Source organism: Nannospalax galili, unplaced genomic scaffold, assembly GCF_000622305.1.
Source record: "Nannospalax galili isolate Female #2095 unplaced genomic scaffold, S.galili_v1.0 scaffold49, whole genome shotgun sequence".
NCBI lineage: Eukaryota > Metazoa > Chordata > Mammalia > Rodentia > Spalacidae > Nannospalax > Nannospalax galili.
The window spans coordinates 1,455,662-1,471,793 of NW_008359444.1; the positions used below are offsets into that span (position 1 = coordinate 1,455,662).

Sequence of the window (16,132 nt, forward strand, 5' to 3'; positions counted from 1 at the left end):
TCTTTTTGAGACAGGGTCTCCCTGTAGCCCCAGCTGTCCTGGAACTCACTATGTAGACCAGGCTGGCCTTGAACCCACAGAGAACAGAGATCCTCTGCCTCCAGAGTGCTGGGATTAAAGGCGTGCGCCACCACACCTGGCTAATCTTTTATTTTTAAAAAGAAATTTGAATTTTTAAAACTGTAGAGTAAGTAAACAAATCCCCACAAACATCACACTTAATGGTTAAAAACTAAATACTTGAATCTGAGTGTGGTGGTAACCTCAGCTTTTGGGAAATGAAGACAGGAGAACAAGTTAGTGGTCAAGGAGAGCTTAGTGGTTGTATAGTTTGAGGCCAACCCCAGCTACTTAAGACCCTGACTCAAATAAACTAAGACCCAGTGCTTTCTCCCTAAGGTTGGAACATGACCAAAAGACTTTCCTTACCACTAGTACTCAACATAATGCTGGAAGTTCTAAAAAGCATAAAGATTGGGGTGGCAAGATGGCTCAGTAGATAAAGCCCTTGTTATGCAAGCCTGACAGCAAGAGTTCAATCCCCAAAACCCATGTAAATGTGGGAGAAGAGAACTGACACCATGAAGTTGTCATATGACCTCCATACATGGGCTGCAGTATGCACTCACCCACACACAATAATAAATACTTTTTTAAAAAGCATAAACTAAGACAGAAGAAGTAAGACTATAAATGACATTGTCTATGTAGAAAATCCCAAGGAATCTACCAAACAAGCAAAAAACATCTCCTAAAACTTGTAAATTAATTCTGCCAAGTCACAGGATATAAAATAAGCTTTCAAGGTCAATTATGGGGAGCAAGGAGTGGTGGCCCACACCTTTAATACCAGCATTAAGGAGGCAGAGGCAGGCAGATTTCCATGAGATTGAGGTCAACCTGGTCTACATAGTGAATTTCAGGCCAGCTGGGGCTACAGAGTATCCCTGATGAAAAACAAACAAAAAAAAGCTCTTATCTATAAGTGTCCAGAAAAATAAGCAGTTAATAATTAGCCTCCATAAAAATTTAAAACTGACCAAGCAGAGTGAAACTGCTGTGGAACCGGGTAACTGACACAGGTCTTTTTTTTTTTTTTTTTTTAGACAGGGTCTCCCTATAGCCCCAGCTGGCCTGGAACTCACTATGTAGACCAGGCTGGCCTCGAATTTACAGAGATCTGCCTGTCTCTGCCTCCCGAGTGCTGGGATTAAAGACATGCACCACCACGCCCAGCACAGATCTGTTTCTTACAACTGTATGCCAATCTGCAATGCTCTCAAAATTACAAAGGAAATTTTAGTAAACGACACCTGGCAATTTCCTAATCCTGTGGCATCAGTTGGCTGTGGACAGACAGACTGGAGATTTTTTTTTTTTTTTTTGACCAGTTAATCTTATGGGGCTTTTTTTCTACTTTAACAGTAGCTCCAGTTCCAGGGAGCCCAACACCCTCTTCTGGCCTCTATGGACATTGTATGCATGAATGCACTTACATACATGGAAGCAAAACACTTATAAATTTTTTTTAATTTTAAAAATAGTGGAAAGGTGCGAGACCTTGCTGTTTGTCCAGAACAGAAACATCTGGAAAGTTGAAGCCAAGGAAAGAGATTACTGAAGAGGTTGCCACCATTTTTAAAAAAAGAAACAGCATGGTGGCGCATACCTTTAATCCCAGCACTCCGGAGGCAGAGGCAGGCGGATCTCTGTGAGTTCAAGGCCAGCCTGGTCTACATAGTGAGTTCCAGGACAGCTGGGGCTACAGGGAGACCCTGTCTCAAAAAAGACAAATAAAAAAAGAAAAGAAAAGAAACAAAAGCTAAGCACTTTGAGAATAGGATAAATGCCTTGAGGGCATCTCAGGAAATGGCCAGATTCCACCCACCACAGAGAGACTGAAAGAGTTAAGCCCTTTGAAAGACTTTTCCCTTAAAGAGAAAGTGCTTCAAGGTGCCCTGTTTGCAAAGAATCATCTAAAGAAAGGAATTCCCTGGGACACCTTTCACAGTGCTCAACCTCCCAGGCACTCAGAAATGGCTACAGCCATGGTCCAAGTGAGTTTTGTTACTGCTCTAGCTGGCAGCAGGCCTTGGACATTGGTTTTGCAGGCATGTCGAATCTGAGAGTTACAGGGTCCAGGAGGCTCACGAAGACTTAAAAGGAAAGCCTGAAAAGCAAAGCCAAGTCAGGTGGGGTCAGAGTCCTCGAAGATTGCCCTTGAGAGGCCAAACCTTGAAGCTGTCTGTGAAAGTAAAGCCTATGTTGTAGAGGACCCCCCCCCCAGCATGCTGGAGATGCCAGGAATGTGGAATGTCTAGCAAGGAAAGCCACAGGGAACGCACCAAAATAATAATTCCTCCCTTTATCTTGTTTCTGATAGGTATTGGTCATAACAATGATAAAAATGACTAATAATCAGTTAAGAAAGCGTACTGTGTCTATAGTCTACATGGCAAATAGCACGTGGATTGAGAACATAATCTTTCTCCACCCAGTTTTTGTTTGTCTTTTGAGACATAGCAAGGTGGAACTTGCTATGTAGACCAGGTTGGCCTCAAATGCACAGAGATCCATTTGCTTCAGCTTCTGGAGTGTTAGAATTTAAGGCCATGCACCATGCTTGGATCCAGTGTTTACTTGATTCATCAAAGACCTTGTTCAGTTGGAATGACATTTCAGCATGCACTATGCTTTGCTTTTATCTTACTAATTGAGATAAATGAAAATACCATCCCAGGCACATGTGAGGAGCATGCATTTGCCAAAGGCTGCGATGAATGAAGGAGTTGGGTAAGAACCAATGAAAGCTATCAGCCTGATAGAAGAGGGCATCTTAAACCCTGTGCTATGCTAGAGAGACCCAGTGAAACTGCAGTGTGGACCTAGAAGGATGTCTGCTTGGAGAGCCAGTTGTTAACCACTGGCAGTATACCACTGGTTGGGAGTGAGTCCCAACTAGGCAGATCCTTCCCCTCAAACTACCATGTCATTGCCTGTCCATTTCTCTATATTGTTGAAAACCCTCAACCCCAGGAAGAAAACTGCTGGGGGTTTTCACAGTGTCTAAAACCCAAACAGAATGGGAGAGGAGGCTGGGTTTTCTTAAACATACAGATTCCCAGGTTGTGGCCCTGGGCTCCACATGTCTAGTCAAAGTAGGGCCTCAGGCTCTGGGCAGGTTACTAATCCCAGGCATTTTACCTTGGTGTCCCTTTGGAGAGGGAGCAATCAGGCCTCATGATATATCCACTGGCTATACTTCCATCTTCTCCTCCTCCTCTGTTTCCCCACCACCCAGGCTTCGGTGTACTGTGTTGCTGCAGTTCTGTGGACAGCAGCCAAGTTCAGTGTTCCACGTGACCACAAGTTGGCCCTGCCACGTAGGCTCAAGATGCTCCTCCTGGACATGGCCAGGCGCCATGCCTCAGAACGGCCATCTGCAGCTGAGGCCATCAAGGTAACTGCACTACAGTCAGGCCTGCTCACAGTCCCAAGTGTTGGGATGCAGCGTGGGGTCACCACCATGGCCTATGGTGTTGAAGCTGCTGCTAACCACAGTTGTTTGTCTATAGAATTGCTCTCACCTGTATAGGTGGTGCATTAAGGGTTGCCATGTCTTATGCATGTCATCCTGACCCAGCCCTTCTGTGGCTCTGTAACCATACCTCATCTCCAACATGCCAAGCGGCCTATGACACCCATCTTGTGTCTCCACTGTCACAGGCTCCTGCTGTTGTTTTAAAAAAATATATTTTATTTATTATGTGTATGAGTGTATTGCCTGCATATGTGTAAATGCAACTGTATCATGTGATGCCTACAGAGATCAGAAGAGGGCACTGGATTCACCTGGAACTGGAGTTATAGACAATTGTTAGCTACCATGTAGGTGCTGGGAATCAAACCCAGGTCCTCTGCAAGAGCAGCCAGTGCTCTTAACCACTGAGCCATCTCTCCAGCCCATCTTCTCTGAAGTTTCATTCACAGCTGTGACAGACAGGAAATCCAGACACCAAACTGCCCAGGGCTAGGACTCTGCAGAAAAGTGCTTGGGGCCTCTCTGTCTGAAATGTTCTCTGCAGTGTCAGGAGAAATGGGGCAGGTACAGCAGAGCTGATGCCTGGCCCATCATACTAACCTGGAGGGATGTCTCCTTGCTTTCAGGTATGCAGTGGCTACCTCCTTCAGCGAGGCATGGACAGCAGGAAGATTCTAGCCCATCTGCGGGCATCCACCTACAAGGCAAGACAGTGTTCCCCAAAGCTCATGCAGACTCCTTCATGCCACCATGTACACTCACAAGAACCTGCTTGTCTCTTTCTACTTTGTAGATCAGTGGGGAATCTAAGAAAGAGGTGATGGCCACTTTCCCAAAATATCTGTTCCCAACAGCCCCTGCCTGAGCATGCTGCCAACAACTACACAGTGCAGGCACATTTTCCTGTGAGGCTATCCCCTCTCTGGTCCTCCACTGCCTCTATATAAGTGCCTGTCAGCCCCTGACTGGTGGATGGGACCTCAAGGTCCCATCTTGAGGATGGCAATGGCAGTCTCTCCCCAGAAACACTGGACTCCCTAGCAAGCTTTGGAGGTTGGCCTCCAAAATCTTCCCATTCCCTAGAAACCAGCCACAACTCACTGAAAGGGCTTCCATGGCTCTCAGGAGCATAGTCCCTTTGTGCCAGCTCCCCTAACCCACAGACAACTCCTTTGATACCTGAGGGCTTTGAATCAGATGTCCATGCTGTACCTCCCGGGCCCCCATTGGCCCCTGACTAGCCATTTGTGACCTTCCACCCCAGGTTCACCCAGAAGAAGAGACTATCGGTCTCCAAAATGCCTTCTCAGTGGTTGAACTGAAACCTTGCATGGTGCCTGCTCCTGAGACCAGCCCAGGTGGGCCCCACCCCCTCCCAAGCCTTTCTACCCACTGGCTTCTGGACCCATGCCATAACTGTCCCCCACCCCTATAGGCCTGTCCTGAGTGGACACCCACAAGGCATATCATCCAGAAGGCAGGGCAGCATGTACAAGTTGAAGCATGTGGCCCACCCTTGCCCTGGGTCCTGTCTCCCTCTACTAGGACTCCGCTCTAGATTCCCTCTGCCACTTGTACATGTTCTGTGCAGCCAGTCCCAACCCTCCCTCTAGTCCACATCTTCATTGCCTCCCAGTCTTCCTTCTGCCTGGCTCCTTCTCAGGAAGGTCTCCAGAAGAGTCTCCTCCTTAGCAGCATCTCAGCCTCCTCACTGTGTCCCACACCCTGTCCCCTAACTACAGCCCTCCTCAGGCACTATCAACCCCTTCCTACACATTCTCTCTCTCTCTGCTCCTCTCCTCTCCTCTCCCCGCCCCCTTCTCTCGGGCTACGCTTGACCCAGAGCTACCTGTGGGCTTCTGTGAGAAATACAGTGCCCAACTTTGGAACCTAAAGTGTGGGGTCATGCTAGGGCATCTGCTAACCTTCCCCCCACTGCCCCTTCTGTCCTCCAACTGCATGCTGTCCCCAGGCTTCCTGCAAGTCAGCGGTGACACCAAGCTCATCGCTGTGCCAGGGCCTTTGCCTGGTCCACCCTCCTCCTGCAAAGGAGCCTGTGAACTGCCAACAGCCTTCACCTCTGAGGCTACTCACTTTAAGCCCATAGTCCTGGCTCAGGACACAGGTGTAGCCAGGTGAGTGTCCTAACTCCCTTCTAGCAGCAGCCTCAGACACAGGTAGCCCCTCCTGAGTTCTCTTCCTCTCTCCTCACAGAGACCAGCTTGCCTTGTCCTCAGAGCCAGAAGAGAGGCCCAAGGAAGGGAGTGGCCAGCTGGATAGAGAGGGAGCAGGAAGGCAGACAGCCCAGGAACTTGCTGAGGATACCAACCTGAAGCTGTCTGACCAACCAGTACATAGTCAAGAGCTGCAGGGAGCAGCCCCAGAACTTGCTGGTGACCCAGTACCTCACAGCTCAACCAAGGGGTGCTTCTGCCCAAGTGGCCCTGTCCAAGCTACCCAGCCAGAAGAGGCCATGTCAGGGATACCTAGCTCTCTTGCCTCCTCCCTGCCCCCTGAGCACAGGTCAGATGATCAGAACCCAACAAGTGATACTCTACCCCCAGGGTCCACCTCAGCCAGCCATGGTCCCCGACATCCATGCAAGCCACCCAGGGGCAAGGCTGCAATGAGTCCAGACAGCCCTAAGGATCCAGATGGTCATCCTGAGAAGCCTCGGCCAGCAGATCGAAAGCTTGGTCCATCCAGCATGGATACGTCATCTTCCCCTAAGATGACAGCCTGCCCCTCACTACAGGAAGCCATGCGCCTCATCCAGGAGGAATTTGCCTTTGACGGCTACTTGGACAACGGGCTAGAGGCACTAATCATGGGTACGAAGGCCACAGTGGCCACCCTGGAAGCCCAAGACCAGGGACAGGCTGAGGGAGGCAGACCCAGCCCACAGAGCATCAGTGTTGAGGGTCTCAGGGCTCTACATATCTGACCTGCAGAGGGGCTGAGGTCAGTCAGGACAGCAAGGGCAGCTTCTAGAGAAGATGCTCAGATACATCATGCAGGAAGAGAGCCTTGGAGTCCCCAACCTCCAATCCCCCCAGCCCTGAGACCACCTCCTCCCAGTAATCCAGAGCAAGGGAACCAAAAAAGCACCTGCATTGTAACCTGACCCACCCTTTCCAAACCAGGGGAGTATATTTACGCCTTGAAAGACCTCACCTTTGCCACCTTCTGTGGTGCCATATCTGAGAAGTTCTGTGATCTGTACTGGGATGAGCAATTGCTGCAGAACCTCTTCAAAGTGGTCAATGGGCCAGCCTCACCCTCTGAGAGGTGAGTACCTGGACCCAGCTGTCCCTTCCCAGAGTCTCCTGCTCCTGCTGTCTTGGTGCCTACAGTCTCCCTTATACCTTCTGAATATCCCAACCCAGTCCAGGGACTGCTGGTGTTCCATGGTTGGGGGCAGGGACAGGAGGGGCAGGAGTCACTGATGGCTGACAGTTCTCCTACTTGCTTAAACAGTAAAATTGGCTAAAGGCAGTCAGTTATAGTGGTACACATCTGTAATCACAATATCTGAAAGGCAGAGACAGGAGGATCACCACAGTTTGAGGCTAATGTGGTTTACATTGTGAATTTCAGACCAGCTAGAATCACTTAGTGAAATCCTGTTTCAAAAAACCAAATAAATAGCTGCAGGCAAGCACACCTGCCTCTGTCCTACACACAATCCAACAGCATTCCCACAGCTCTGAGAAGGCACTCTGGACTGTGCACAACTTCCATCTAGTAGGGGAAGCTTTGTGGGGCCAGTACCCAGGGCATGCTGATCAGCAGGGAAATGACAGGGTCCCATTCTGCCTCAGTGTGCTCGGGTGAGGCTCTGTGCTAGGACTTCTCTGCACAGGCCTCAGGCATCATCTGGTTCGGGTGCTGACCACTGTTCTCATTGCCAGCACTTCTGAAGAACCAGGATCCCAGCCAGAGTGCTCACCCAGAAGCTGCTCATTGTCCAGCAAAAGGCCCTCACTGCATGGACTGGGTAAGAGACAGCCTGCTCCATGGGGACAGGTGAGAATTGTCCTCAGTAGGGTACTCTGGACAGTTATAGGAAGGCTTCTGGTGTCAAGGGTAGTCTGGGAGTCACCCCAGAAGCCCAGAGTTTAGGGCAGGGGTCTTCAGAGGAGGGTCTCCCATCCCTTCATCAGCCAACTCAGTTCTGACTCTTCACATCCTCTCTGGAAGTAGAAGCCACTTAAATGCCAAAGCTGGCTTTCTGGATTGTTAACCAGGCTTCAGATCAACTACAAACTCAAAAAGTAGTTTGAGGAAAGAAGGCCAACTAGCTATGTGGGAGTCTCTAGGGACAGACAGGTGCAGGGCTGTTATCACCTGGGTCTGTCTACTGGCTGTGATAGGGGTAATGGTTTTGTCCTTACTTAAGTAAATCAGGGAGCAGATGAGCAGGCCCTAGGTAGGAAGTCTACCTGATCCTGCATGGCCAGGGAGCCAGAAGACTGCCAAAACTGACAGAAGCTTCTAGAGTTGGTAGAGATCCAAGAACCCTGACAGGTTTGTGTCTGAATGACAGAGTTGGGTTTGATTTTAAATGCTCTGGAAGAATAGCTGGGGCCAGAGGGAACAGGTCCTGGTTGAGGTTAATGCTGGAAGAGGACAAAGTCCAGGTCCCAGGGAAGTTTGAAGCAGGGTGAATAAGTGCCTAATGGAGCTGATCCAGGGAAGTCTCACTTCTGGCTGAGCCTGTCTTTTCATAAGCACCTCAGTGTCTCCAGAGTCCCCTCTCAGTTCCACCTAGCACAATAACCATGGCTGGGACCCTTCAAGAAGGTATCCAGGATTCTCCCCACAACTGGAGGTAGACATGCTACTTATTGACCATTATCTTTATTTTAAGGCAAGGAAAAGCCACCCACAGCTCGGGGCAATGGAGGGCCCTGCTCACCCACAGCGCTGTCAGACACAGACTCTGATACACTCTCCCAGGGAAACTTTGAGGTTGGATTTCGGCCTCAGAAGTCAATAAAAGCCACACGAGAGCAGCAGCCTGAGGCCGAAGTGGATGGGCAGCCAGGCCCAGGCCAGGAGCCAGCTGGCAGGGCTCCAGACACTGTGGCCAGGCTGGCCAAGTCTGAGGAAGGCAGCCCACCTGTGCCCCCAGGCACAGCTGATTTCCAGAGCTGCAGCCCTGGTTGGTCCAGTGCCTTCTATGAAGCTGACTGCTTCGGGGCCGACGTCTACAATTACGTGAAAGATCTGGGGAGGCAGAAAGCCAACGGGCACTCAGAGCTGGAAGCCCAGAGTCCAGTGAGTGCAATGCTCTTTTAATTTTGTAACAAATTCATGATCAGGTCTGCTCATAGGTAGAGGCTAAGCTTGTAACACTCTTACTACTTCACTGAGGTCTTGCAATGTAAGTTACCCTGTGGCCCATGCCTATCTGTGTACCTACCAGAGTGTGAGTGTCATAAGGAGGCCAAGACTCACATTTTCCTCTCTATCCCATATGTTGTGTAAATTTTAGGTCATGCAGATTTCTCTAAAATCAGTCAAAACAGTCCACAAGGAATCTGCCTGATGTCCAGTATTAGGCAAAGTGCTGACAAATGTCAAAACTAACTACAAACTAAGATTACCAAGGCCTCTTCTGGTGTGAGCCTCTTCTGGTTCCCTAAACCCTCCCAGAGGGGTGCCAGGGTCACAGAAAAGTATGAGTGGGCTGTTGTTGGAGATCCTCAGGCCTCAGGCTGTGCTTCAATTTTCAGACAGCAGAATACAGCCTGGAACATAGCTCACCTACATACATTGCCCTGGATATATACTGTCCACAGGGGAGCCACCAGCAACATATTCCTGTGATCATTTGAACAGTGGCTCACATGACTAAGGAATTGACATTTTGATCTTATTTAGCTTAATAATCTAGACGGCCTCAGATGCCCAGTGGCTTCATGTTGGGGACCCAGGCACTGGGAAGGTAGCTCACAGTGCAGGGAAGACCTGACCCTTCTCCCTGCCCATGAGAAACTGGCTGGCTGTCCATCAAATGAAAACTGGATTTGAAGCCAAGATGTCTGCTGTCAGAACCCAGACTCTCCTTTAGGGCCTGACCTGGGAAAGTAGTGTCCCAGCAGTTTGGGGACAGCGGGAACTGCATCCAGCAGGCTTCTCTGTCAAGGACTGGCCGTGAGTGAAGACCTCATTTTGATTTCAGTCAGTTTTTCCTAGTTATGCCCTCAGGTAACTATTCATACTCTGCCCACAGTAAGCTGGAGTAGGACCCAGAGGTCTTGGGATTCCTGACCTCACAGTGAAACTGCAGAGCAGCTGGTTTCTGCTCAAGCTGGATGCCTTTCCACAGCCACCAGGAAGGGCTGAGATAAACTCTGTCACTCTGCCCAGCCAACCACCACAGTCCAACCAGTGGGTTCCACAAAGCAAGATTTGGGAGCTCACCTGCACATTACAGAAATCCACATGGCTAGACTTCTCTTTGTTTTGTTTTGTTTTTGAGACAGCGTTTCCCTGTAGCCACAGCTGGCCTAGAATTCACTATATAGACCAGGCTGGCCTTGATCTCACAGAGATTCATCTGCTCTGTCTCCCAAACGCTGGGATTAAAGGCATAGTGGTGAACACCCAACTATGGCTAGGCTTCTTTAAGCCCAACTGAGAAAGAGCATTCATCTATTTCTGCTTCCTGATTGTAGGTGCACTATTGCCAGTCACCTCCTGCACCTGCCATGATGGACTGTATCCCCTGGAACTGAAAGTCAAAATAATAAACCTTTAGAAAGAAAGAAAAAAGAAAAAGAGACAGAGAGAAAGACAGAGACAGTGACCAAGCCAGGCATGTGGTACATGCCTTTAATTCCAGCACAGAGAGGTTGAGACACGAAAATCATGAGTTCAAGGGCAGACCGGGCTATGAAAGTGAATTCTATGCCAGCCTGTCTCAAAGAAGAGGAGAGAAAAAGAAAATGACCTGAAAATAGAGCTGTCCCATTTGGGGAAGGTCTCCAGCTCTATAGTAACACCCCCACCTCCCGGGTACAGTCAGCTGCACAGAGGTCCTGGAGATACTGCAGTTATGTGTGGTCAGACACAGAGCAAACGGTTGCTGCAGCTCATTCCCACAAGAAACAGGAACACAGCAGCCATATACCCATACCCACTATGCACACTGCTCTCTGTGTGTCCCTCAGGGCTTGACAAGGTAAAGGGTTTGTGGGGAGAGGAGGAGATCTCTGTGGCAATAGAAAGACAGCCTACCCTGAGCCCAGTACTAGTCTGGGAGACTAGGCAGAATGGAGGGGCCTTTTGGGCTACATGTAAGAGGTAACTGGTCCCCCAAGAGCAAAGAGGCCCTGGCCCTTCTGAGTAGGAGTCTAATTTTTTTATCTGTTTTTATTTTGTATGAACGAGTGTTTTGCATATGTGTATAAGTGTATCTATGTCATGTAATGCCAGAAGAGGGTGTTGGATCACCCTGGAACTGGAATTATGGGTGGTTGTTATCTGCCATGTGGGTGTTGGGAACCAAACCCAGGTTCTCTGCAAGAACAGCCAGTACTCTTAACTACTGAGCCATCTCTCCAGCCCCTGAATAGGAGTCTAGGGAACTCTTTAGAAGCAGACAGGTAATGCCAGCCTGGTAGGTAAGGAGTGAGTATACCTCAGGAGATATACACATTCTGAGGCTGGGTCACATCTCAGTGATCAAGCCAGGCCTGGGGTTGAGGATAGGACCTTCACTGTGCCTCGCCTTCCTGCAGTCAACCCAGGGACACTGGTGGAATCTGGCATTCTTGAAGGACATGCCAGCAAATGTCAATCTCAAATGAACCCCTGAGGCCTACTCCTCCTGAGGTGCTCACTCTTTTATCTTGATTCCTTTTGCTGTCCTTGGCTCAACCAAACAGCTCCAGCTCTAACACATTCCTCCTGTGGTCACTCAACAGCTTCCCTGAGGACTGCCTCACGAGCCAGGCTAACATGCCTTCCATGTCTACATCTTGCATGGAAAGCAAGTGGTGCCTGAACCCACAGTTGCTCTGGGCTTACACACTGTGCTTCCTCTTAGGAGTTGGAGCAGCAGCTCATGATAGAGAAAAGAAACTATCGGAAGACCCTGAAGTTCTACCAGAAACTCCTACAGAAGGAAAAGCGGAGCAAAGGTAGTGCTTGTACAGCTGCCTGCCACAAATCAGGTGTTCCATGAATCTCAGGAACCATGTGCCAACTCTGCTCTGCCCACAGGATCTGAGGTAAGGACCATGTTGTCTAAACTTCGAGGACAGCTGGATGAGATGAAATCCAAGGTGCAATTCCTGAGCCTGGTCAAGAAGTACCTCCAGGCAAGTAGCCCACCCTCCTGCTCCCCTCTAAAATGTATGTTGGCCCTCAGATGGGTTTCCTACAGTTTGTTTGTGAATCAGGACATAATTGGTCATACTCACAGGCCCCATGTGAGGGTTCAAAATGTTGAAAAGCCCTGCTATCCCTGGGTCAGCAGCAAGGTGACCCATAGGCATGCACCCAGTGGGCAGCCATGATTTGTTCCTCTCCGGACAGGTCATGTATGCAGAACGCTGGGGGCTGGAGCCCTGTGCTCTGCCAGTGATTGTGAACATTGCAGCAGCCCCCTGTGACACACTGGATTTCAGCCCTCTGGATGAGTCCTCCTCCCTCATCTTCTACAATGTCAACAAGCACCCATGCAGTGGCCGGCAAAAGAAAGCCCGTATCCTGCAGGCTGGCACACCCCTGGGACTCATGGCCTACCTCTACTCCAGGTGCGTCAGTGCCCCCAGAGGGACCCTCTGACCCTACGGCAGATTTTGAGAACAAAAGGAGAGAACCAGGGAAAGCTCTCTCTAGCATGAATCATGTAGTTAGAGACTTGTTAGAACTTAAAATTGATTTGTTAACTTTCACATGCTACATGACCAAGCTGCTATCTACAGAAGTTTCTGTCACAAGCCCCATGAGACCCCTCTAGCCCTGGCACTGAGTCATAAAGTGTGCCCAGTCAGCACTTTGGGAAATATAGGGGCAGGCTGCAGGATTAACATGTCAGGACAACCTCAGACTTAATCATCCACAGGAGCCTCCAAGGTATTATCTGGATTCTTCCAAATCACTTATCAAAACACCCCATAGCGGGCCTTAGGCTCCTGGGCTCAGTGTACTATATGGAGTATTTCTGTGGCCTTTGTCTCTGAGTGTGAACACCACTTTGGTGTCAGACGGCCTCAGTAGCAAATGCTGGAATACTTGCCTCTATGTCCACTCATGTGCCCAGGGTCACATGAGACCCACAAGGATCGGAGCCAGAATCTCAGCCCTCCCTCCCCTTCTCCCTATCAGTACCCTTCACTCTGCCTCTCTCTGCCTCACATGGCCTCAGCCTCCCTTTGTTTCTAGGCATTCAAGCTCCCAGCAGTTCTCCTCACCCTGATGACCTGTCTTAGGCTCTATCCTGGGACCAGAGAGGCCATTGTCCCTTTCACAGGTCTGATACCACTTTGGAGCCATTGGGGTCCTCTTTGAGCAGAAGGCTATCACAATCCCAGATCTGATTGGCAGGTGTCATCAGGAAAACAACCACAGGATAAAGTTCCCTCTACAGAAGCCTGGGCCTCTTGGGGTGCACTTGATGAATGCATGGATAGTGGGCATATGTGTGTGATGTTCTGAGGAATTGTGTGGTATGACATGTAGAGTGTATGTAATTTGTATGTGATGTGTGTAGTGTTCTGTGGGGTAGTATGTGGTATGGTGTACATGATTGTGGAGGGTACATGTGGATTGTGCATGAGTGGTGTAGAAATAATGTGTATGGTACACATGTCATATGCACACATGTGGGCATATTGTGGATATTGTGCAGTGTACTATGAAATGTGGGGATATGTATGCATGATGCCCATGAGGGAGTAAAGTTTGGTAGGTAGGGCGGGTCCTGTGTGGTGTGGTGTCTGATGCATATGTGGGAGTGTGTGGTGATGGTGTGTGACACTATTCCTAGGGAGACACAGACAAATGTTTACTCACCCCAGATGGGGAAAGGATAACAGACCAAAGTAATGATACCACCAAAGCCCATCTTGGTGAACCAATGAGTTTATTGGGTTACTTACAGGAGCATATATGACTCAAGGGCAGCTGCCCATTGCAGCATGAGTGGCTACTTATGAAAAGCTGGAACCCTGTAGCTCACTGCACAACTTGCAGGCAGCTGAACAGGTCAGAGAATCTCTTCTCTGGCAGCTGATAGTCAAACTCTCTTCCAAGTGGTTCAGCTGGTCTGAGTTTCCTCAGCAATCATTCCTATTTATATAACCCTGGGGAGGGAAGGCCTTTGTGCATCTGTGATTTCTGAGTTGTTTACTTCCTGAGTCTTAATGAGCCTCCCTTTAGAGTAGATGAAGGTATTATCTGGTAAGTGTGGATGCATGTGTAGGAGTGTGTGGTGCATGTTTGGACAGAGTGCAATGGAGGGCAGAGCCTTCTTTTTTTAAAAAGCCCTCCATAAGAGACTTTCTCAGCTTTGAGTACTCCATGGGCACTGTTTCTGCAGGACAGACTGGGCAAGGGGTCAGCTTAGTCCCTGGCCTGAGTATGGTCATCATGCCCCCAGAAGCCCATAGGGGTAGACCAAGCTCTTGATTTGATCTTTGATATGATGTCTTCCACCCAGGGACTCCTCTTCTGCCCAAGAGGGGTCTTGCTAGGTCCCCTCATCTTTGTGACCATTGGCCATCACACACCCCAAATCATCATATAAATTCATTTAGAGCTCCTGTTAGTGTCCCTGGCATAATGTTTTCTTGAACCCCCTCCCCTAAGGGTGAGGGGTGCCCAGTGAGGTGTGACAATCCCCCTCCCACATATCTGCCTGCTGTATCAAGGAAGCCAAGCCCCTGTGAGCACACAGGGCTCCTTTCCTCATGCAGCAATCCCTTCCATGAGCCTTACTGTGCATGCACAGCAGCTGTATGACCTGCAGCCAGCCCTTAGTACACAGGACACAGAACAGAGATGCTGAGGGCCACTGTGACGGTCTGACAGTGGAAGTGTCAACAAGAGAGCCTCACCATGCCTCAGGAAACACAAGAATTTCAAAGTAGACCAGTTCCCCTGTTTTACTTCCCCCAGGGGGAGGGGTCTACTGCCTGCGATTCTTCCAACGAACTACATCCCCCACAGTACATATACTCACAGGACAGCTTATATAGACCCACACAGAGATAACACAAAACTCACCAAGTTCTCACCACACACAGATCTCACACACGTTCACACATGTACACGTAAATCTCACACATAATCACTCTTAGTTCTCACCTACATGGAGATTTCACACGTAACTCAACAGACCCAGAGATGGCAAACACATTCACATGCATACACATAGAACATACACTGAGAGACTATACACATATTCACATATAACACACAGGCACACTCACCTCAGGACAGACATTCACTGCAACAGAGCTTCAGGATGGGGCCCTGATAGCCCAGGCCCAAGGCCCAATCCCACACTCTACCTCCAGTGATGCTTTCCTTGAGGGCTACGTCCAGCAGTTCCTCTACACCTTCCGGTACTTCTGCACACCACATGACTTCCTGCAATTCCTCCTCGACCGCATCAGCAGCACCCTGTCCAGGTACCGGCTCCTGGGGTAAGATCCTGATCATTTAGCCTGTGAAGGACCCTGAGAGGGATGAGGGTACAGGTGGAGCCTCCCTGGAGAAGGTTGAGGCAAGATGGAGGAGCTAAAAGAACACAGACACAGAGAAAGGAATCCAGCAGGGGATGGTGGCTGGAGTCCATGCACTGGGGGCGGGAGTACTGGCAGGGCCCTTACCTGCTATCACAAGGGAACAGAGTAGCCTAGACCCAGGCAGTGAGACAAGAGAGAGTCAGGCCCTTACAAGCCTTACAAGGCCAACCCAAGTGGAGAGGAGCCTGTGGGCTGTACCATCCCTCTACAGGGCACCAGGGCCCCACACCAAGTCAGAGATTAGAAAAAAAGGGTAGTAGACATCAGGAGATTGTTTTCTTCCTTCTGGCCTGGCCTGTTGTTACTCAGACTCCCCCTATACTTGTCACCCTGTACATGCCCGGCTGGGGCTCATGCTGAGGCCTGCTATCTGCCTCCAGGGCCCACCAGGATCCTAAATCAACTTTCACAAAGATCTACAGGCGAAGTCTCTGCGTCCTGCAGGCCTGGGTGGAAGACTGTTACGCTGTTGACTTCACAAGGAATGCAGGGCTGCTAGGACAGCTTGAGGACTTCATCTCTTCCAAGGTGACTGCTGCACTGACCAGCCTGGCAGAGAGAGCCACTGCCCTGGGCCAGGAGCAACAATGACACTTGTGCTTCTGCCTAGATCCTGCCCCTGGATGGCTCTGCTGAGCACCTGCTCAGTCTCCTGGAAGTAGGCACTGACCGGAGGGCTGATAGTACCTCTGCAGGCAATGACCTAGAGGACCCTAAGGAGGCAGAAGAGAACACCAGACCCTTTAATGCCCTCTGCAAGAGGTTCTCAGAAGATGGTATCACCCGGAAGGTGGGAACCTTTCCTGGGGAGGGCTTCTCTAAACAG

At 49.7% G+C, this 16,132-nt stretch overlaps 1 protein-coding gene across 5 annotated transcripts in view; it reads left to right on the forward strand.

Moving 5' to 3' along the window:
- Kndc1 (kinase non-catalytic C-lobe domain containing 1) overlaps positions 1 to 16,132 on the forward strand; it is a 49,886-nt gene that overhangs the window by 26,505 nt on the left and 7,249 nt on the right. For 2 of the 5 annotated variants that reach the window (XM_017795622.1, XM_017795623.1), the window contains exons 10-23: positions 3,302 to 3,460; positions 4,168 to 4,245; positions 4,806 to 4,899; positions 5,514 to 5,676; positions 5,756 to 6,372; positions 6,685 to 6,829; positions 7,453 to 7,538; positions 8,412 to 8,821; positions 11,598 to 11,691; positions 11,774 to 11,871; positions 12,089 to 12,309; positions 15,076 to 15,204; positions 15,687 to 15,834; positions 15,917 to 16,096. In XM_017795622.1, coding sequence (XP_017651111.1) covers positions 3,302 to 3,460; positions 4,168 to 4,245; positions 4,806 to 4,899; positions 5,514 to 5,676; positions 5,756 to 6,372; positions 6,685 to 6,829; positions 7,453 to 7,538; positions 8,412 to 8,821; positions 11,598 to 11,691; positions 11,774 to 11,871; positions 12,089 to 12,309; positions 15,076 to 15,204; positions 15,687 to 15,834; positions 15,917 to 16,096 — 2,622 coding nt within the window. Of the gene's footprint in view, positions 1 to 3,301; positions 3,461 to 4,167; positions 4,246 to 4,805; positions 4,900 to 5,513; positions 5,677 to 5,755; positions 6,373 to 6,684; positions 6,830 to 7,452; positions 7,539 to 8,411; positions 8,822 to 11,597; positions 11,692 to 11,773; positions 11,872 to 12,088; positions 12,310 to 12,940; positions 13,029 to 15,075; positions 15,205 to 15,686; positions 15,835 to 15,916; positions 16,097 to 16,132 lie in introns of those variants that run through there. The other 3 variants (XM_008823166.1, XR_003847829.1, XM_017795624.1) reach the window with 3 other exon arrangements.